Source organism: Spermophilus citellus (assembly GCF_964194105.1).
Source record: "Spermophilus citellus genome assembly, chromosome: 9".
Taxonomy (NCBI): domain Eukaryota; kingdom Metazoa; phylum Chordata; class Mammalia; order Rodentia; family Sciuridae; genus Spermophilus; species Spermophilus citellus.
In genome coordinates this window covers 105,098,569-105,119,334 of record NC_138191.1, presented here as the reverse complement: position 1 = coordinate 105,119,334, position 20,766 = coordinate 105,098,569, and the positions used below count along the sequence as shown (strand labels likewise).

Here is a 20,766-nt window from a genome sequence, read left to right as displayed (position 1 = left end):
CTCCCCACAGTGATAAATACTGTTTGTTGCCAAAGATCTGATTCTGGGGGTTCCCAATAAATCAGGTCTAGCCATTTACCCCCAAAACCAAGTGGAAAAATTGGGAAAAGCAGGAAAGGAACTTAAATTAATATGGCTGTATTGGGAAGGCAAAGTGAGATCAAGCTTATCAGCCCTCTCTTCAGGATGCTAACATGAGCTTTAGGGTCTTTTTTTTTTTAATGAGTAGTTTTATTAAATCTTGCCCCCTTTGCTCCTTGAGTACAAAGCTCTTTAACATTGTGTGTGATCACATGAGAAGTATGCATGAACATTTTTGGTGGGTGGATATTGAGGATCAATCCAGGGGCCATTAGCTAGTGAGCCATATCCACAGCATTTTTAATTTTTTATGTTGAAACAGGGTCTCCCTAAGTAGCTTAGTGCCTCGATAAGTTGCTGAGGCTGGTCTTGAACTTGTGATCTTCCTGCCTCAGCCTCCCAAGTCACTGGGAGCATGAACACTTAGTTGCATGCCAATGTAAGATGGCTGTCTCAAGGGAAAGTACATGTTGTGATTTCTTGAGTTCCAAATTGAACTAGCTCTTTTCTTCATGGAACACCCATTTGGGGGGTCGTTAGGCTCAGGTTTTCAGTCTTTGAATCGTCATCTTCTGGCGGCTCTTCTTGTCCTCCTCTTCTTCATAACCATCTTCATCGCCCCCTAGGGGAGGAAAGTGGTCCCCTCCATAGGCATCAGATACCCATCCACCTTTCTCTTGGTGATGCTGCCCACAGCTTCCATTTCATCCTGATCTTGAAACTTGTGAAACTCGGGTTCTGAATCTTTTGTGTAAACCACCAGAGACTGAGCTTTAGGTTTAAACCGAGGAAGAATGGGGCAGGGGGCAAAAGGTATCCAGAATTAAACAGTCTTGGTCAAACTATGGTCTGGTTCATCATTGTCTCAGTTTTGGTTTTGCAAGACAGCTCTGAAGAAGTCCTTACTGCTTGAGAAAGCAAATTCATTTGCTGCTCAGGATGTTTACCCACCAGATCTGTAGTCCTCAAAAGGAGAAATTTGGTTCCCATGAGACAATTGCTTTTGCTTAGGGGAGCAACCTGCAAGCTTGCTATTGCAGGGAGGTGTCAGGCAATGACTGGGATCTTATGTAGGTGCCATACCAGTAGTCTGGAATAGAACCTTATAAAAGCTGGCAGTTGAATGTCCCTGCAAATCTTGAAATACATTCCTCTTATCTTGATGTCTTTGGTCTCAAAAGGGGACCAGATAGGTTACGTAAAAATAGAGCTAATCCAACTTGTATACCAGTTTTTTGATAAATACTTCTTAAATTACTAACATGCTTAAGTGCAGTTAGCAAGAATCTGACCCAAGATTTAAGGCAAAGGGGACAAATACATAAAGAAGGCAAAAGTGCCAAATTTCTCTTTCTTTTAATTAATCATAAGGCAACAACAAATACAAATGAAGTGTCAGTACTTCTTGCAAAAGCAACTTATAATTCACTATTATAGTACTTTGGGAATATGAAAATGATGAACATGGAGAAAACCATATTGACACTTGTAAGATTTTTGGAGTTTTATAGGTATTGTTGAAATTTGGGATTTGTGTTTCATTTAAATCTTTCTACAACTTTCTATTAAATAAATTTAGAAGGAAACGAAACAGTTGACATCAATAAAAATGGTGAAGTATAGGTCTTCTGAAAACCTGTCCTCTATAAAAACAATAAGAATGCTATCAGGGGCTGGGGTTGTGGCTCAGTGGTAGAGTGCTTACCTAGCATGCATGAGGCATTGGGTTTGATCTCCAGCACCACATAAAAAAACTAAATAAACAAAATAAAGGTATTGTGTCCATCTACAGCTAAAAATATTTTAATTTAATTTTTATTTATTTATCTTTAAATTTTTTATGGAAAAATACTCTCTTTTTAAAAAAATATTTATTATTTAGTTATAGTTGGACACAATACCTTTATTTATTTATCTTTATGTGGTGCTGAGGATCTAACCCAAGGCCTCACACATGCTAGGCAAGCGCTCTACTGCTGAGCCATAACCCCCACCCTAAAAATATTTTTTAAAAAAGAATACTATCAAAGATTGCCAAAATCAATGTTTTTATAAAGATGCAATTTCTTTCTTTTCCTTTTTTTTTTTTTTTTTTTTGAATTTAGGAGCTCTTTACTACTGAGCTACACCCCCAAGTCCTTTTTATTTTTTACCCTGAGTCTGGGTCTCCCTAAATTGCTGAGTCTGGCTTTGAACTTTCCATCCTCCTGATTCTGCCTTCTAAATAGCTGGGATTACAGGCTTGTATGCTTTTGGCATGTAGCTTTTTCAAAATCTGTTGATAATTGGTCACAGCAGATCTCTCATCCAGTTTATACCTTTATACACAGACAACAAAGAGTATAACGGTGTTGCTTCCTTGTCTCCTAGAGCTAACCCATGCAACATTTTTAAAAAATAATCAAAAAGAAAATTAGTCAACAGAAATGCAGCAAAGAAATGAAAAAATGATAATTCTAGAAGTGAAATTAAAAGGGAATGTAACGGAGTTGTAGAAGTTGATCATGGGGATGGATGTTGACTCTGCTGTCATGAGTCTATAGTCAGAGGAACTTAGTGAAGGTGGAATTTCACCAAGTGAAATTACATTATTTATAATACTGAGGAAAGAAGTTGTGATAAAAAGTATGTACTAGATGAAACAATGGCAGCAAAAACCTTCATATTAAAGAGATCCTCATGATTTTCCTGAGATTGAATATATAAAGCATAAAAATGTTTTAGCAGATCCAGATTTAGGAGTATGACAACTCATTGAAGCTTGGAGATGCTGCTCCACATTACATTGTACAACAACAACAACAAAAAAGATGCAAGCACAGTTCTAGCTATTCCTTTTTTTGGGCATGGGTGAGAGATACTAGGGATTGAACTGAAGTCCTTGAGCATGCTAAGCACTTGCTCTACCACTGAATTATAACACAGTGAGCTACATCTCAACCTATTTATTTTATTTTTTAGACGGTCTCACTAAGTTGCTCAGGCTGGCCACAAATTTGCTGCAATCCTCCTGTCTCAGCCTCCTGAGCTTGGATTAAAAGCACATGCCACATGTCCAGCAATTATTTATTTTTCTAATGCTTTAGTGTACTAACCTAAATCTAAGTACATTTAAACATTACTTCTCGTCTGTAGCCTGCACAGGCGACAGAAATGAGTTCCTCTTGGTAGAATGGGCTGGATGCAGAATAAAAGCTAAGAAAGAGAAAATGGCAAACAAACAAACAAACAAACAAACAAACAAAAATAAAAACCACAGGACATGGAAAGTAATTTTAAAAAGGGTAGTGGTGGTGGGATGGGCTAGCCAGGCTATTTTTGGGACCAAGCTTCCACACTAAAAAGAGACCCAAGTAAAAGCAAGATGGAGTCCCTACTTGCTTTATTTATATCAGGCACATCAAAGGTTTGCCATGGAATGTTCTTTGCCAAATAAGGCAGGAGGTGGGTTGTCCAGTTCCCAACAGGTTGCCCAACTCTGGAGCTACCAGAGCGGTCTTCCTAGTACAGACAGAGGTCACAAGCATTGGGTAATCCAGTGAGTGGGAGGAGCCACAAAATAGTTCTCCACGCCACACCTAAATCTCCCTGGCTCCACCCTCAAGTAATTCACAGGTGGCTTCCCACAATTACTTTTACTTTTTAAAAAAATTTCCTTATAATTTACAATGAGAATTTTTAAGGTTTTGACAAAGATTTTTAAAGGTCACAGAACAAACATCTTTTCCCATAGATTATTAAGGTCTCTTTGCTTTTTTCCACTTTTAGGGTCATTTGATACAGTCTGACACAACTGTACAAAACTAAGAATTCTTGTTTTTGCTTTTTTTTTTTTTTTTTTTCAGTGCTGGCGATCAAACCCAGGGGCTCAAGCACAAGTGCTGAAATATTGAGCTACATTCCCAGTCCCAAGGAATTTTTAAAAATTATTTTTAGTTGTCAATGGATCTTTGTTTATTTATATGCAGTGCTGAGAATTGCACCCAGTGCCTCACACATGCCAGGCAAGTCCTCTACCACTGAGTCACAACCCCAGCCGCCCAAGGAATTCTTACACATAAAAATTTAGCATGTAAGAAGTATTTGAGGGCTGGGATTGTGGCTCAGCGGTAGAGTGCTCATCTAGCACGTGCGAGGCCCTGGGTTTGATCCTCAGCACCACATAAAAATAAATAAATAAAGGTATTGTGTCCAACTACTTCTAAAAAATATTTTTTTAAAAAAAGAAGTATTTGAGCTGGGCTTGTGGCTTAGTGGTAGAGTGCTTACCTAGCATGTGTGAGGCACTGGGTTTGATTCTCAGCACCACATATAAATAAAGTCCATTGATAACTAAAAAATTATTAAAAAAAGAAGTATTTAAAATTTATCATTTTAAATTAAAAGGAAAAGGGTAGTAATTTTAAAAAAGGAAGTTAAAAAACTGATTACAGATTTGAAAAAGATAAAACACAAAATATCTTCTATATAAGAATAAATTTCATTCAGGCGTAGTGGTGCACTTGGGAGGAGTACTGAGGCAGGAGAATGACAAGTTAGAGGCCAGCCTCAGCAATTTAGCAAGGCCCTCAGCAACTTAGTGAGAACCTCTCTCAAAATAAAAATAGGAAGGTCTGAGGTTCAGTAGTTAAACACCTCTGGGTTCAATCCCTAGGCCAAAAAAGAAAAAAAAAAAAAAAGGAAGAACCCACAAAAAAATATTAGGCAATCCTGTATGTACTCTTGCTGGGAAAGGATTTTAAGAATTCTGTAGGGCTGTGGCTGTGGCTCAGTGGTAGAGTGCTTGCCTCACACATGTGAGACCCTAGGTTAGATCCTCAGCACCACATAAAAATAAACAAAATAAAGATATTGTGCCCATGTATAACTAAACAAATATAAAAGAGAATTCTGTAATAATAATTAACATTAATTATTATGTGCAGGTACCCTTTCAAAGATTTTCCCTGGATTAGTTTGTAACAACAAACCTGTGAAAAAGGCACTATTATTGTCATTTTTGTGTGTGGTGCTGGTGATTGAACCCATGACCTTGTACATGTGAGGCAAGCACTCTACCAACTGAGCTATATCCCCAGCCCACTACAATTGTCTTGTATTTTAAAAAGGTGGGATCTGAGGCCTGTGGTCAACAGCTAGTGTGAGGTAAAGCCAGGATATGAATAGAGGAAAGCAGACTCCAAATAATCTTGTCTCTTTTTTAATTCAAAGAATGTTCTCGTAAGTAGTTTCTTTTATTGCTTCCCTTGGTATATACCCAATATATAGTTTTTTTTTTTTTTCGTAAAGACAAAATTTCAGCGATTTGTGAGGTTGAGGCAGGAGGACTGCAAGTTCAAGGCCAGCCTCAGCAATTAAGCAAGGCCCTAAGCAATTTAATGAGACACAGTCTCAAAATAAAAAATAAAAAGCACTGGGGATGTGGCTCAGTGGTTAAGTGCTTCTGGTTTCAGTCCCAACAAAACCAAAACAAATAAGTTTTCAGGTTTGCAGCTTTGGGACTGGCAGACTACCATCCAAATCCTAGCTTCATCACTTACTACTTCTCCCCGGGGGGCTACTTAATTTCTCTTTGTTCGAGTTTTGTCATTGGAAAAGATTATAGTAATCCTAGTTACTTCATAGAGTTGTTGAGGAGATTAAAGTAGTTGACATGATAACATATGTATAGCACTTAGCACAGTGCTTTGCACCAAGAGTGACTACCAAACTTTTATTTAATACTATGCAAAAATTGTTACAAATATAAGAAAAATATAACAAAATCAATAAATACTCAAATTAACTATCTCACTGTGTTCTCTAACAGTACTGGTATCTTCACTTGCTCTTTGTAGCTCTTACCCAAGTGTTACTAAATGCTGTTTACATGATTCTTTGTTGAATGTATGTATCTCTTTTCTATCAATAAGTGTTTAAATTCATAAAGGTAAAAATAATCATTACTTAAGCTACCTGTTTATTCATTGCATCTACTGTGGTGCCCAACATCAGTGCTCCATGCAGGTTTGTGGGAGGAATGAATGAATGAATGATTAAATGAAAAACAGACTACAAAATAGTGTGACTAAAAGAGGGACCAAGGACATGTGGCTAGTACCAGGTACAGAAATGGACTACCCTTACCTCAAACCTGGCATGAGCCTGCAGACCAGGCCCTTCCCAGAGGGTAGAGAAGGTGAAGAGGCAGAGCTTACTGGTAGGAGCAGAACTGGATGGGAGTGGTAGCCTCTCAGGTTCCTGCCTCTTTAGCTTCCTGGGGGAAGGTGTGTGTGTGGACACGTCTTTTCCTGTAAACCATGGAAAGCACAGGGATGGGGGAGGGGCAGAATGGGGCCTGTTCGGGAGGCTAAACCGGTGTTAGGCTCAGGCCTTATTCTAGCACACTGTGTGGAGTGGTGCTCGTGCCACAGCGTGGGGGAGAAATTTCTTAGCTCAAGAAGTGTTAGAGTGAGCCCTAGAGGACAATGTGGGAAAGAGGTGAGAGAACAGGACTCTTCTCTGGGAAAACTGTCTCCTCGCAGTCTCACAATGTACTATCTCAGATCACTGGGTCCCAGGGATGGTGCTTGAGGGTTGTGACTGCACCCTCCCCCCCCCCCCCCCCCCCCCCCGTGGGATGCTGTGCCCACACTGGATCTCTGCACCTTAGTGCATATAGGAGGCAGGTGGGAGTTGGCAGTGATGTTGCTACTTTCATCTTTGTCAAAATCCTCAACTGGCTGGTTTGTCAGTCATCCCAAGGATTTGTTCTTTGATGTGACATTCTTCTCCCTACTTGGTTCCAGAAGTGGACTTCCAAATCACTACAACTATCTTAGAAGATGCCAGGCCAGCAGTGCCACCCAACACACTCCTGGGCCCTTATTTCCCTACCCCATCCATTCCAGATGTAATGTCTGTCACCGAGAAGCCCCATCACTCCAACTAGGCATATATCTCCTTGGCTACAAGTAGGGGATTACCTGAGGAAGGCTTTTCCAGGACATAGCAATCCTCCAGGTACTCCACGAGCCTAGCACACAGCCCAATAAACAGACTTTGAGCTCCAAGAACACATTTGAAGAAATGAATTCATCTGTTTATTCTATTTTCCCATGTGCAAGCCCTTCTTTTGAAGGAGTATCATGGAGGCCCTCAAGGGAGGGAGGGCTAGACAGGGGCGTGCATAGCTCTAGGAGCAAGTTTAAAGTCTAGACTTCATTTTAGAGTAGGGTAAAGGGGTACTATTGAAGATTTCGGAGAGGACATAACTGGTCTTTAACCTGTGCAAAATCTTGGGGGTAAAATAGCAGATGGGGACTCAGGCTGGAGGTGATACAGAAGTGATGAATATGAGGTGGTGGTCAGATTTAATGCTGCTGAGTGGATGTAGGTTCTGAGCCAGGAAAGGCAGTGGCACTTTTGTCAGTTGAGACTGGGTTGGAGCAAGGACAAATATCACACCTCTGGTATGGAGGGTGAGGAGGAAAAGACCAGTATGTGAGGGAGAAGATGATCAGCCTGGCTTTATTTTTGGGGTAGGTGACCAAAGAGGATGACTATTATTTTCTATCCATCCTTGGTTCTTTGCCTGGGGAGGGGCATACGCCATCCTCCAAAGTTTTTAAAAAATTGAGCCTTGGCTGAAACCAGAAAAGGAAAAAAAAATTAGGTGGAATCGAAAATGGAAGCAAAATCCATGGGGTGGGGAGCTGGGTGGCCCCCTTCAAGTAGCTCAGGCCTGGCAGCTTGTGCTGGGCTTGTGGAAGAGTCCCTCTCACAGAGGCTAAGTACCTCAGGAAGCAAGCCCCAGCACAGTAGGGCTTGTGTTTCTGCAGGGGTGGACCTCCAGTGTCAAGTCATCGCCCCTGCTCCAACCCCACACATGAGCAGGGCTCACTGAAGATTTCCGGAACATGGCAGCTCTCACCAGGAGCATGGACCCAGACTGGGCAGGGAAGGTGTGCTCTCCTAGGTGAGGGCAATAGGGCCTGAGCAGGGATGCCTCACTCCTCCCAGGGGCTCATGTCAGTGTCGATGGCCACACAGTTGTAGGCGGCATAGCGGAGCTTCTCCTCGCATACTTTGGCGCTGTGGGGGTGAGGCAGGGCTCAGTCGGGCCCCTCCACCACTCCCAAGGGCAAGTGGGCTCCAGTTTGTGCATTTTACTGCCAGAAGTCCTCCCACACCAAGGATGCCACCCCAGGCTGGAGCCTAGGAAAACCCACCTGACATAGTGTGGTAGAAAGAGGGTGCTGGAGCAGGTGGAAGACTCAGGCAGCGCATCTGTGGTCTCATATCTGGGGGTGTTGAGGGACCACAGATTAGGAGATTTGTAGGGGCACGTGAGAGTGTGTGTGTGTGTGTGTGTGTGTGTGTGTGTGTGTAGGGCGGACACCTCCGGCTCTCTCTGCTGTACTTGCACTTACCCCAGCTTGTCTGGGTAGATGTAGATCCGTGCTGGCAGGCGGCTGCGGCCTGTCACAAAACGCAGGAAGCGGCTCCGGTCCTCTGGGTGGAGGAGAAGGAAATGAGGGAGGTTCTACAGCTTCTACCCTGATTCTGAATCCCATAAGCAGAGTCCCAGTGCAAGCATCACTCTGCCTCCTCCACTGACCATTGGTGAAATTGTTCAGCGCCTCCCAAAAATACTGCACCCGCGTGTCAGACGGCTCGAAGTCCTCAAATCGAGCTGGAGGGGATAATGTCAGAATTCATTCTTAGGTTTCACCCTGTCCAGTCCTTCAGCTCCATCCCCTGAGCTTTACTGCTCCAGCATCTAGAACTCACTGAGCTTGCGTAGAGCATCCACAGTGACCTCTGGGTCCCCACACACCTTCTTCTCCAACTCTTGCCAGGTCAACAAGTCCAACACAGCCTGCGGCACCACCTTCAGCAGTCCTGCCTGCATGGCCGCCACCTGGGGAGGAGAGAAAGGCCTAGCTGGGAGAGAAGGCACAACTCTTAGCTTCCTTTGGGGGCATCTCTTTACCCCTCTGATCAGTAGGAATGTGGGACAGAGTTATGGTGGGGGCCAAAGTTCTTAGGATTGGTCCTAGTGGCCTATCAGGAAGGGTTTTGGGTATTTGAGGCTGGGGCTAAGAGTAGTTGTGCCTGGCTGCTACCTGCTCCTTGCTCTCCTCTAGCCGTGCCTTCTGCACCAGTTGGATGAAACGACAACGGTCCTCGTATCCCACTATGATGCCTGTGCCCCCAGGGATCAGTTCTACCACCTGTTGGTCACTCAGGACGGTGGTAAATGTTAGCTCCTTCCCAAACTTGAACTCAAATGTCTCTTTGTCCATTCCCTCCATCACTTCCAGGAGCTTCACCTGGGAGTTGGGGAGAAGCAGGGAGATCAGTATTTCATTAGGGAGGCAGTCTCTGTTCTTTCTTTAAGATGCTCACAGGGAAGTAGAGAGGCAGCCTGGCAAGGCAATCCCCAAACAGGCAATTGGGGGTGAGGGGGCCAGTACAAGGCTGTGGAAGCCTGGAGATAATGCCTAACCAGCCTTGAAAGCCGAGCAAGACATCCCGCAGGAAATGGCATTGGTCTAGTCCCTACTCACCAGCACTGAGTCCACAGCTGGGAAGTCCTTGCTCCAGCTCACCTCCTCACCAGAGAGCTGCTTCCACACAAAACCAGGCAGAGCAAGGACCTGTGTAACAAACACTCACTATAGTTTGTCTTCTCACCTTGAGCTGCACAGGTTTGTTGGCTCTTCCTTCCAGGGACCTAGGCTGATCTGATAGTGCTGTGGATCAGGCTACTCACCAGGAACTCCTTACCCCGAAGGGCAGCCCCCATCAGTTGTCCGATCCACTCATACTTGGCAAAATCTCGGCAGGAAGGATTGGGTACATACATGTCCCGGGCCTCACCAGTGCCGTTGCCCTGTCCCAGAGATAGAGCTGTCAGTATGGCAGGCAATGGAGCCCACTTTATTGCCCTAAACACCTCAAAGAGTTCTCCCAAAATCTCATTGGGATCTCTGTATGACCCTTCTGAATGTACAAAAGCTTCTCCTTTCCCTGTCTGCCCAAAGGCGTTCCTGGATAGCTCAGTCCCTCTTCTATTCTCTCTAGCTCATTCTGGCACCTGAAAGGTTTGCAGAGATGGAATAGTAGAAACCTGGGGGAGTGGAGGTTTTGGGGGTGGGAGATTACCTGGTTGGCTGTGCGCACAAAGAAGGGTAGAGGCACAGGGGTGTCAGCAGAGCTAGGGCACAGCTCTTCTGACATATCTGCCAGGCTGTCTCGGAAACCACCCCCTGAAATGACAGATGTTCTCAGCGGGCACAAGAGCCCAGTCCTTAGAATGTGTTTATACACAGGCTTCCTATCTTCATTAGCTGGTGACCACAGAAGCCTCTAAAACTCTAATAAGGCAACAAACCAGACCCCTGTCTTCCTTTTGCAAGGCCTTACCTTGGTCAATGATGCCTTCAGCAATGAATTTACACTCCCACCACTGGTCATAGCGCATGGGCCATCTATAAGTAGGGGTAGGTCTCTATTATACTGGGTTAGGATTCAGCAGCCAGACATGAGACAGCAGAAGAGCTACAGAGTGGTGATGGTGAGGGGTGTCAGGAACAGTGTGCGGGTTCCCTGACCAAGTCCCTTACCCTCATGCCATACCTGTAGTCCAGGGGCTTTTCATACTTGTCAGAGGGTTTGAGGCCTTCATAAACCTGGGGGCAGGGAAAGGGGAGGGAGTTGTCTGTGTCAAGGCCTGGTCCTTTCTTGCCCAAAGACTTTGCTCAGGCCCCTCTAGGCTTGGGCCCATAGGCCTTTTACTGAACTTCCCTCAATCTAACCCTAGGTGGTCCAGACCTGGGTAAAGACTGCATTCTTGCAGGCAGGGTCCCGAGAGGGGCAGGCACGATGTTCCATGGCAAGGCGACGGTTAATGTACAGGCGTGGCATGAAGCTGGGCTTGCTGCTCTCTGAGTCACGCAAGCACTGGGCCACCAGGCTGGGTCGCTGGCGTGACAGCAGTAGGAACTGCTTCACTTGCTGAAGAGGAGAGGTGGCCAGAACAGGATCAATGGACAGTTAGCTTCTCTCCAGGCTCTGGAAACTTCCTCTATCCCTGGTCTCAATTTCACCATTCCATTCCATTCCAAGCCCAGTCCATTCCCTGTCCTTGCCTCCAGGGGGAGCTTTCTAAAACAAAAAATCTGACATTGTTTTTACCTTAATTAAAACTTTTCCAATGACTCCATAAACTGGGACAAAGTCCCTGCTTCATAGCCTGGCCCTCAGAGCCCTCACCTGCTAGGTCCTGCTTCCTGCCCAGCCCCTACCAGCCTTATCCCCACATCATCCTCACACCTACCTGCATACTTTTCTTGAGTCATATGGAGCTGCACAAATTTCACACAAGTTGCCCTGCCCCTGCTGTCACCTCTTCTCCCCAGCCCATGTGCATTCTGTATGCTCATCTGGGAAAATCCCCCCAAACACTAAATTTTGATCTTTTGTGTCTGCCTTTCTTCTTGGTTCCCTACAGTAGGTCTTAGGAACTCTGTTGAAGAATGAAATCTATAAGAGCAGGAAAGGAGAGCCCACTGACCAAACTCACCTTAATCTCACTGAAGGTGCCCAGTGTGTGGTCCCATGCAGGCACCAGGTGGTGCAGGACACTATCTAGGATCTTGATAAATCTGGGATGGTGGATAAAGATAATGACAGCTAAAGAGAGTTTGGCATAGATGTAAGACTCCCCAACTCTCCACACATTGGGACTGAAGGTAGGGTCAGGAGCTGCTCTGACTTTTAGAGCAGAACAGCTTACACTGAGGCCTGATCCACACAGACACACAAAGCTGAAGGAAGGGGGAAGGGAATGGCCTGCAGGCCCAGGACCAGTCACCTCTGCAGGAGGACAGCTCTACGGTACAGTACTTCTGGATCAGTGCCTTCTAGGCGTGGATATCGCACCAGACTGGCTGGCTGGAAGAGGTCTGCATTCAACCCTAGTTCCCGCTGTCTTGATGACTTGATCTTGACCCCTCGAAGACGAACATCAATGCCATCATCTGGGCAAGGGATCAGAGTGAGGTCATTTACTGAACTTGCTGCCTTCTTGGCCCTGAGATCAGGGAATGGCTCCTTAATGCTCAGCCTTTTGTCATCCTATGACTTGGAACCTTAGGGATCCTATTCTATCACCTGGTTCTTCGCTAGCACCTCTGTAATGCTGGTATGCTTGAATGTCTCAACTTCTCTTCTAGGTGAGTCCAACCACTCCTATGGTTTTAAGGCCATAGGTTTATATGACACCTCTCACTTGGCTCTGGCCCCACACCTTCAAATCCTGGAGTTAGTCCAGCCATCATCTCATCCCTCTTCATCTTCCAGGCCCATCCCTTTCTCTCCACACTGTCAGCTTGCCCACATCTACACTCAGGATCTTCTTTTCCTTTTTTTTTTTTTTTTTTTAACACATTAAAAAAATTGGTGCATTATTAAAAAAATTGGTGCATTATAATCATACATAATAGTGGGATTTGTAACATATTTGTACATATACATGATATAATGATATAATTTGGTCAATATTATTCCCCAGTCCCTTTCTCTTATAGTCTTTAGACCCACCTCGGCACTCCACAATGCGGATCTCGATGATTGGCAAGTGGACTGTCATGTCCTCCAAGACGCAGACATCCCCAATTAGGGTCCTGAGGAGATGGGTGTGAGGCACTTCAGACAGTCCATGCCTCAGGCCTTTAGGGATTGCTGGGATCCCACCCAAGTTTAAGCATCCAAGCTGGACCAGGTCCCATTGCTAAGATCACATCCCACCTCCTACCCCAGGCCGGCCTGCTCACTCGTCAATGCTCACGTCACTCAACTTCTTCAGGTTGTCCCCTTCACCCCCATAGACTACCACTCGCTTAGGCATAAAGTTGTCATCAGTAGTATCCACTGTGAGTAGCAGCTTCCTATGGGGTCAGAGTGTGCACTGAGTCTCTATGCACCCACAGGCACATGAGTCACCCAACCCAGGTCTGCTCAGAGCCTACTCACTTGACAATGGTGCCCTTCTTCATAGTAAGCCGTACCCAGTGCTGGCACTGGGACCCATCACTCTCCCAGTAAGTATCTGCATTGCTGTCTGTCAGGCAGGACACATTGAATTCCTCCTAAGGAGAGACAGAGTGGTGGGGTCAGCTGTTACCCTCACTTCTGCTTTGGGACAGGGAGCAGAAGACAGAAAGCATAGTGAAGAAGGGCTAAAAGGGCAACTGATATGGGGTAAAGGTGTGATTAGGGTAAGGTAGGAGGGAGTCTAGGGGTTCCTATAGGACTTCCAAGATGGGGAGCTGGACTGAGTGTGGCCCTGGTTTGGAGGTGGGAAATCTGGATCTAACCTTGAGGGATACGACTATATTTTGCCTCAAGAGGGAGGAGTCCCAGCACCCACCGTGTAGGAGGACACGTCTATGCTCTCCACATACTGCTTCACGCTACCCAGGTTCTCATCCTCCTTGCCCAGGTGGTCATACAAGAAGTGGATCAGGTCCTCGTCGCACTCGTAGGTCCATGTTGGGGGCACATAGCTAAGCAACCCCAAGCCCCTAATTAGGCTGGGCCCAGACTTGGAGCTCCCTCCTCCCCATCTGGTACAGCTCACTCACAGTAGCCTTTGTACAGCTTCTGTGTATGCCTCCGCTGGTTGAGGCCTTGATCCGAGGCGATGTGAGTATGTCAGGTCCACCACCTGTTCCCATCTGTGGGTACACAGTTGAGGGTGGGTGGGTGGGAAGGCATGAGTGGACAGCAGGATCTGGAAACTTCTCCAGAGCTATAGCTCCTTGCCTCCATAAGCTCTATGCCAGCTCCCTCAGGTCCTGTTCCTTTCTGCTCTTAATGCTACCTCCATTTCAAAATCCTCCCCCGCCAATCCCCACCCTGGATGTGTTGGTGGTCCCAGTCCCTCATTGCCTGATATCCGATAGCAAGCCCTGCCCCTTCAAGTGCAGGACCTGAGCACTGGTCGGTAGTCCACGCCAAAGAGCTGCTGCTGCCGCTGGAGGTGGTCAGGAGTGTCGATGGGTACAAGGCGGGCCCCGCCCTCCGCTGGGCGGCATACCAGCAGCCAGCCTTCGTCCAGTCCGCAGTCACCCAGGTGTTCCGCCAGCTGCTCCTGCAGGGACCGCCAGATGGGGACAGCCATCAGGGAACTGCTCAGCTGCTCGCCCTGCCCAGCCCAGGGTAAAGGGCGCCCAATACAGTGCCAGCTCAATATAGGGCAGGAAAGGGGAACGGAGTCGTTTCTGGACGCGGAGATCTTTTGAGGAGCCTCGGGTAGGCCAGAGCTTACCTTGGTCAGTTTTACCCAGAGACCATGGCCGTTGCATAGCTCCTCGCCCGTGGTGCGCACGCAGGCGCCGCGCCGAAGTTCGATGCTGTCACGGGCTGCGCGAAGGGGCCCAGAGGCGGTTCCAGGGGCTGGGCCCGAGGCACCCACACGCAGCCCTAAGCCCTCTGCCTCCCACACCGGCAGCATCACGCGCGACGGTCCTGCCGGGTCCTTGTAAAGCTTGTACAGCACCTCTCGCGGCACGAAAGCCAGCGCTGCCGGCAGCGGTCGCCCGGCGCGGAGGCTCCGTGCTGCCTCCGCCAAGAAGCGCACGCGACCCAGCAGCTGCCTTGGGGACTCTAGCGCCGCGCCCGGGCCAGGGCCTGCCATGGCGAACTAGCTGAGGGACACTAGGAGTAATTCTGCCCTGGGAGCACCAGCCGCGACCACAGCAGAGCTTCCCACCACGCCCTGCTCTGCCTTCGGCCAACCTTCGCCGTATGTTCTAGACTAAGCGCATCCTACACTTTTGCTGTATAATCCTGAGTACTCCGATGGTCAATGCAATTACACGTACATCTGTGTCCTCCCGGGAACCCAGCCAGCCAGACCCAAGATTAGTGGTTTCTACCTGACCAATTTCCCTCTCTCCATTCCTATCGCTACTATCATTTTATCTCCAATGCTCCTACCCTCTTTCAAGTCACTGCCCTATCTATCCTGTATCATTACAATAGCCTTTCTCCCCACCCAGCTTCCTTTTTTTTTTTTTTTTTTTTTTTTTTTTTTTTTGTACTGAGGATTGAACCCAGGGGTGCTCAACCACTGAGCCACATCCCCAGACCTTTTACATATTTTATTTAGAGACAGGATCTAAGTTGATAAGTGCCTCACTAAATTGCTGAGGCTGGTTTTGAGCTCTCAATCTTCCTGCCTCAGCCTCCTGAGCCACTGGAATTACAGGCATGCGCCTGGTGTAATTAACATATTTGGGAGATTCGTGCCTTCCCTGACCACTGACAGGAGGCTTAAATCATTCCGGATCGATTGCAACTCCTAATCCCAGGATATTTTCAATCATTTTCTATTTAATATGATTGCCAATTTCCCTTTCCCCATCAGACTGGAAGAGCAGTTTGTTCTTAAAAGCAGGGGCTGTGTTGCTCAGCGCGCTAACCTTAGAGGTCACCACATGAGAACAAATTCCTCACCCTACCTGAAAAAGTAGTTTCAATGGAGTTCTTCTGGGCTTTTATTGTTGCGTCGCTATAATGGGCTTTACGGTGAAAGTGATTGGGGTCCTCCAGGCAGCAGCCGGGGCAGCCCTAGAGCTGTCAGTGGAGTCCGATCACGTGGTTTTCAACATGGCGAACCCCTTGGTTTACTTCAGGAAGGGGCGGAGCTTGGACTGGGGGCCGGCTCAAATTCATGTGTGTGTTGATTCTGCGCGCAGTTACTGAGAGTTTACCATGGAAGCGAACGGTTTAGGGTGAGTTCTCCGCAAAGCGGGGTGGCTAGCGAGACTTGGGATCTGAATTTTCCAACTCAGTTATCTGTCCCTATACTCTCATATTCCTGGAGTTCTCCCATTGTGGACTCCAGTCGCTGGGATCCCGAATGCTCCCAACTATGGGATTTCTGAGACATTCATTTCAGGGACCGTTTTATGGACTGCGTCCTCCAGACATTCTCTTAGGGGATGCCCCAGAACTTCTAACTAGGATCTCTATTCTGGGACCATCTATTCGCTCCTTTTTTGACTATTTTCCAGCCTGGAGATTCATTAGTCTAGTGACCATTTCCCTCAAAATTATTCTTACTGGGCTTTTAGAGCTTGGGAGAGCTGGGAGTACGTGTAGGAAATCGGCCCCAGCGCGGGCCCTTGAGTCTGTGTACCACCTGATAGGCCTAATGCGCGGGGAGCCACAGTTTGCTAGCTGGTCTGGAGGAGGCAGATAGCAGTGCCCGATTGAATCGACTTTAAGAACCCTTGCTTTCACCATCCACCGGCTTAGCGTATTGATTCCTTCCCCCAACCCCATCTGATCACTAGATCTCAGAATTTTCCGGAGCTGAAGAATGACACGTTCCTTCGAGCAGCCTGGGGAGAGGAAACAGACTACACTCCTGTTTGGTGCATGCGGCAGGCAGGCCGCTACTTACCAGGTCAGGGTCAGGGCCCAGAATTCTAGATAACTGGGGAGGCAGGGGAGGATTCTGGAGGCCTGAAAGTTTAGGTCTGTCTTCCTTCTCTCGGCAGAATTTAGGGAAACCAGGGCTACCCAGGACTTTTTCAGCACCTGTCGCTCTCCTGAGGCCTGTTGTGAACTGACTCTGCAGGTGAGGAGTCCACAGAGGGAGGTATTTATGCCCTCAGCTTGCCACCTAGCAACTCGTTTCCATTCCCTACAGCCACTGCGTCGGTTCCCTCTGGATGCTGCCATCATCTTCTCCGACATCCTTGTTGTACCCCAGGTACCCACTTAAACCCGATTCTGAAATGTGTTAAAAAAAAAAAAAAAGAAAGAAAGAAAGGAAGAAAAGGATTCCTTGGAAATCTTATTAGTCCTGCCAAGATTCAAGATAAGTACATATCATAGCTGGATAGAGGGAAAAATTAAGACTGAAAGAGATCAGTTTCGCTGAGTTTTATTCTCCATTTCCTTTCCTATTGATATGGGCTGAACAGAACAGACTTTTTGAGACAAGGTCTCAATAAGCTGCTGAGAGCCTCACTAAATTGCTGAGGCTGGCCTTGAACTTATGATCCTCCTATCTCAGCCTCCCAAGTCTTTGGAATTACAGGTATACTTTGCTGCACCTGGCTGGGATCCAGTTGTTTTATCCCCCTCCAGGCATTGGGCATGGAGGTGACCATGGTACCTGGCAAAGGACCCAGCTTCCCAGAGCCACTAAGAGAAGAGCGGGACCTAGAACGTCTACGGGATCCAGAAGTAGTGACCTCTGAGCTGGGCTATGTGTTCCAAGCTATCACACTTACCCGACAACAGCTGGCTGGGCGTGTGCCACTGATTGGCTTTGCTGGTGCCCCGGTAATATGGGAAAAGCAGGGGATTGGGGCATGACTCTGGCATATCTGGTGTAGATAGGGAAGGAAGTGTCAGTGTGGCTTCTGTACTGTGACATCTTTAATCCTTCTGTAGTGGACCCTGATGACATACATGGTTGAGGGTGGCAGCTCAAGTACTATGGCTCAGTCTAAGCGCTGGCTCTACCAAAGACCTCAGGCAAGTCACCAGCTGCTTCGCATCCTCACTGATGCTCTGGTCCCATATCTAGTAGGACAAGTAGCTGCTGGTGCCCAGGTGAGTCCTGAGGGGGAGACAGATAGGTTGGAGTTTGGACTATAAGAATAAAAAACAATAGTCTCCTGAACCGGAGAGGGCAGGGATCTTATATTGGCCTTGATCTGGCTAGAGCAGACAAGCCCACCCTGACCCTGGGGTGAGGGTGGGGGCTTAATACTCTTGAGTGAAGATCAAAGCTAGCACTGGGATCTGGAGAAGGCAAACTTTTTTTTTTTTTTTTAATCCCTCTTATTTTGGATTAGCTTTGGCATATCAGAGAAAACATTTGACCTTTGACTTTTTTGGCCTGGCTTATTTCACTTAGCATGATAGTCTCTAGTTCCATCTATTCACCAGCAAATTCCCTAATGTCATTCTTTTTTTTTTTTTTTAAGAGAGAGTGAGAGAGAGAGAGAGAGAGAGAGGGAGAGAGAGAATTTTTTTAATATTTATTTTTTCGTTCTTGTCAGACACAACATCTTTGTTTGTATGTGGTGCTGAGGATCGAACCCGGGCCGCACGCATGCCAGGCGAGCGCGCTACCGCTTGAGCCACATCCCCAGCCCAAGAAGGCAAACTTTTTGACTGGAACTGGGTTTATAGGCTCAGGCAGTATCAGGGTTTAGTCACCTGGGAAAATGATGCACATTCTGTATATGGAAACTGAGGTATTTCCTTTTTTTTTTCTTCTTATTTTTCTTCACCACCCTGTAACTATAGGCATTACAGCTCTTTGAGTCCCATGCAGGGCATCTTGGCCCACAGCTCTTCAACAAATTTGCACTGCCCTATATCCGTGATGTGGCCAAGCGAGTAAAAGCCAGGCTGCAGGAGGCAGGCCTGGCACCTGTGCCCATGGTGAGGATTGGGATAGGTTGGTGGGTCTGTAGAGTGTTCAGGGTAAGTCTTGCATGGACTGAAGTGACCACAGGAGGGCAGCAGAAGTGCATCCAAGAAAGGTTAGTGGGCACAGCAAGGCCCTATGTGTAGTCTCAGATCCGCTTTTTCCTCCAGATCTTTGCTAAGGATGGGCATTTGCCCTGGAGGAGCTGGCCCAAGCTGGCTATGAGGTGGTTGGGCTTGACTGGACAGTGGCCCCAAAGAAAGCCCGGTGAGTGATAGAGGTTGGACCTTTGAGATTAAGGCAGGGGTTGCCGGTGGGAAGCTGCCAAGTATGCAGTCACCAGAATGTGTTCCTGGTTCTGCCTCTAGGGAACGTGTGGGGAAGTCGGTGACCCTGCAGGGCAATCTGGACCCCTGTGCCCTGTATGCATCTGAGGTAATAATCAGGGCCTCTATGGGTGCACAAGTTTGTCTTTCTGATATGGCTATGTGATTATGTGTCTGATGTATTTGTCTCTCTTCTCTACTCCATACATACAATGTAAGCCTGAGAAAGGCAAGAATTTTTGCTGTTGTTCATTTGTTTTTTCTTAGTGTCTGGCCCATATACAATATCTGATAAATTTTATTGATTAAATGATAAAATAACACCAAGTAAAAGCATGCCTACCGGTGTATGTTACTATTAGACATAGGAAGGACAGAGCTTATAGATCTCCCTATTTTCGGTCCCCCAGGAGGAGATTGGGCGATTGGTGCAGCAGATGCTTGATGACTTTGGGCCAAAACGCTACATTGCCAACCTAGGCCATGGGCTTTACCCTGACATGGACCCAGAACACGTAGGGGCCTTTGTGGATGCTGTGCACAGACATTCACGTCTACTTCGACAGAATTAAGCTTATATACCTCTTCCCTTAAGTATATGGATGATTGTTTTCTGGAGAATAAAGTTCCATAATTGAAGTCTAGTATGTGTTTTTTTTAATTTTTATTTTTATTTTTTAGTTTTCAGTGGACCTTTATTTATATGTGGTGTTGAGAATCAAACCCAGTGCCTCACATATAACTAGCTCTATCACTGAGCTACAACCCCACCCCTAGTATGTGGTTTTGTTTATGAGAGATTGTGCTCTAATCTTCAGTTCTTTCCTTCCCTGGAGCCTCCCTGTATCCCCTCCCACAAGTCTCAAGGCTCAGTTATCAGTGAACATGGACTATTGCACTTAAAGTTAGGGTTCTCACTACCATTATGCCTTCATATATCCAAGCCCCACAACTTCAAGGAGTTGGGTAAAGCTTCCTAGAAGTTGGGACTATGACACTGCATAGAAAGGGATGGGTTCCCCACAGCATACAAAGCCCAAATTAATAGGCTTTGTGTCTGGGGAAGAAGGGGAATACTGATCAAAGAGAGGCACAGAAGTGCCTAAAACACTTCAGGGAGTCCTAGAAAGAAAGAAAGATGCAATCTAGGTAAGGAGGGAGAAGCTAAGGAACCCTCAGCTTTGACACTAAATGATGGAGAAGACAAAGACTCAAAGCTAAGCTGTTTGGGATTTAAGCCTTAGAATAGGCCAACACCAAGGCAAGAAGGACTCTGAAGCTAAAGGGCCCTCTGGCACTCAAGTGTTGCTTTGTATTATTTTCTGAGCATACCCTTTAATTTTCTCAGGATCTTGGGATCCTGCCCATCATGGTGACACCTTTGAGGACAAGCTTCTGAGGTGCTTGTGAACTCTGCAGAGGAGTCTAGTGTGGCAGGAAATTCATCTGTCATTTTCTACATCCCTGTTAGGTCCAAACAGTTCCTTGTCCCAGCTAGAGCAATGCAGAAGCAGAGATGGGCCTCATTTATTGAGAGAACACAAGTTCTACTTTTAGAAAAATGATCTTTTCTGTGATTCATGATTTATTCATAGAAAAGCACTGTGAATTCACACACTTGCTAAAAAAGGGCAATCGTGATACAGAAATGGAAGTGGCTTCTCTTGTTTACCAACCCATTGGCTGAGATGTTGTAGGGGCCCTTGGCTGGAGGGCAAGACTTTAGTAGCCACAAACAGCAAATACAACTTTCTGGTCAGTTTGGAATAAAAAAGATGACAAACAGTTTTCCAAGAGGAAAATAAAGCAGACAGGTTCTTGGTTCACACTCTAGCTCTATATCACCCATTCCCTATCAAACCCCATCCCAACTCAGGAACTAAGACACAAAACAGTAAACACCCAAGACAC

At 46.5% G+C, this 20,766-nt stretch overlaps 2 protein-coding genes across 2 annotated transcripts; one reads left to right on the top strand and one right to left on the bottom strand.

Annotated features, from left to right (window-relative positions):
- Positions 1-6,693: 6,693 nt before the first annotated feature.
- Positions 6,694-14,792, bottom strand: HECTD3 (HECT domain E3 ubiquitin protein ligase 3). The gene is made up of 21 exons (XM_081307714.1): positions 14,399-14,792; positions 14,061-14,221; positions 13,713-13,805; positions 13,499-13,634; positions 13,102-13,217; positions 12,903-13,016; positions 12,670-12,752; positions 11,942-12,107; positions 11,651-11,732; positions 10,900-11,082; positions 10,705-10,757; positions 10,492-10,556; positions 10,231-10,334; positions 9,839-9,958; positions 9,633-9,722; positions 9,189-9,395; positions 8,854-8,983; positions 8,681-8,755; positions 8,493-8,574; positions 8,292-8,363; positions 6,694-8,154 (listed from the first exon to the last, which is right to left on the bottom strand). The coding sequence occupies exons 1-21, from the start codon at positions 14,765-14,767 to the stop codon at positions 8,070-8,072; spliced, it is 2,586 nt and encodes an 861-aa protein (XP_081163840.1). The 5' UTR covers positions 14,768-14,792; the 3' UTR covers positions 6,694-8,069.
- Positions 14,793-15,751: 959 nt separating this feature from the next.
- On the top strand, positions 15,752-19,494 carry UROD (uroporphyrinogen decarboxylase). The gene is made up of 10 exons (XM_081307715.1): positions 15,752-15,866; positions 16,431-16,543; positions 16,638-16,717; positions 16,790-16,852; positions 17,233-17,430; positions 17,542-17,703; positions 18,406-18,559; positions 18,712-18,796; positions 18,898-18,964; positions 19,266-19,494. Exons 1-10 carry the CDS (start codon positions 15,847-15,849, stop codon positions 19,425-19,427), a joined length of 1,104 nt encoding a protein of 367 aa, XP_081163841.1. The 5' UTR covers positions 15,752-15,846; the 3' UTR covers positions 19,428-19,494.
- Positions 19,495-20,766: the final 1,272 nt, after the last annotated feature.

Coding starts and splice junctions, on each gene's coding strand:
- HECTD3 (XM_081307714.1), bottom strand. CDS start 14,767: ATGGCAGGCCCTGGCCCGGGCGCGGCGCTAGAGTCCCCAAGGCAGCTG. Junction 9,723..9,838: donor TTCGGGGTAAGGAGTTCCTG/GTGAGTAGCCTG, acceptor TTTGTTACACAG/GTCCTTGCTCTGCCTGGTTT. Junction 8,364..8,492: donor ATCTACCCAGACAAGCTGGG/GTAAGTGCAAGT, acceptor CAACACCCCCAG/ATATGAGACCACAGATGCGC.
- UROD (XM_081307715.1), top strand. CDS start 15,847: ATGGAAGCGAACGGTTTAGG. Junction 17,431..17,541: donor TTGGCTTTGCTGGTGCCCCG/GTAATATGGGAA, acceptor ATCCTTCTGTAG/TGGACCCTGATGACATACAT. Junction 18,560..18,711: donor CATGGTGAGGATTGGGATAG/GTTGGTGGGTCT, acceptor ATCTTTGCTAAG/GATGGGCATTTGCCCTGGAG.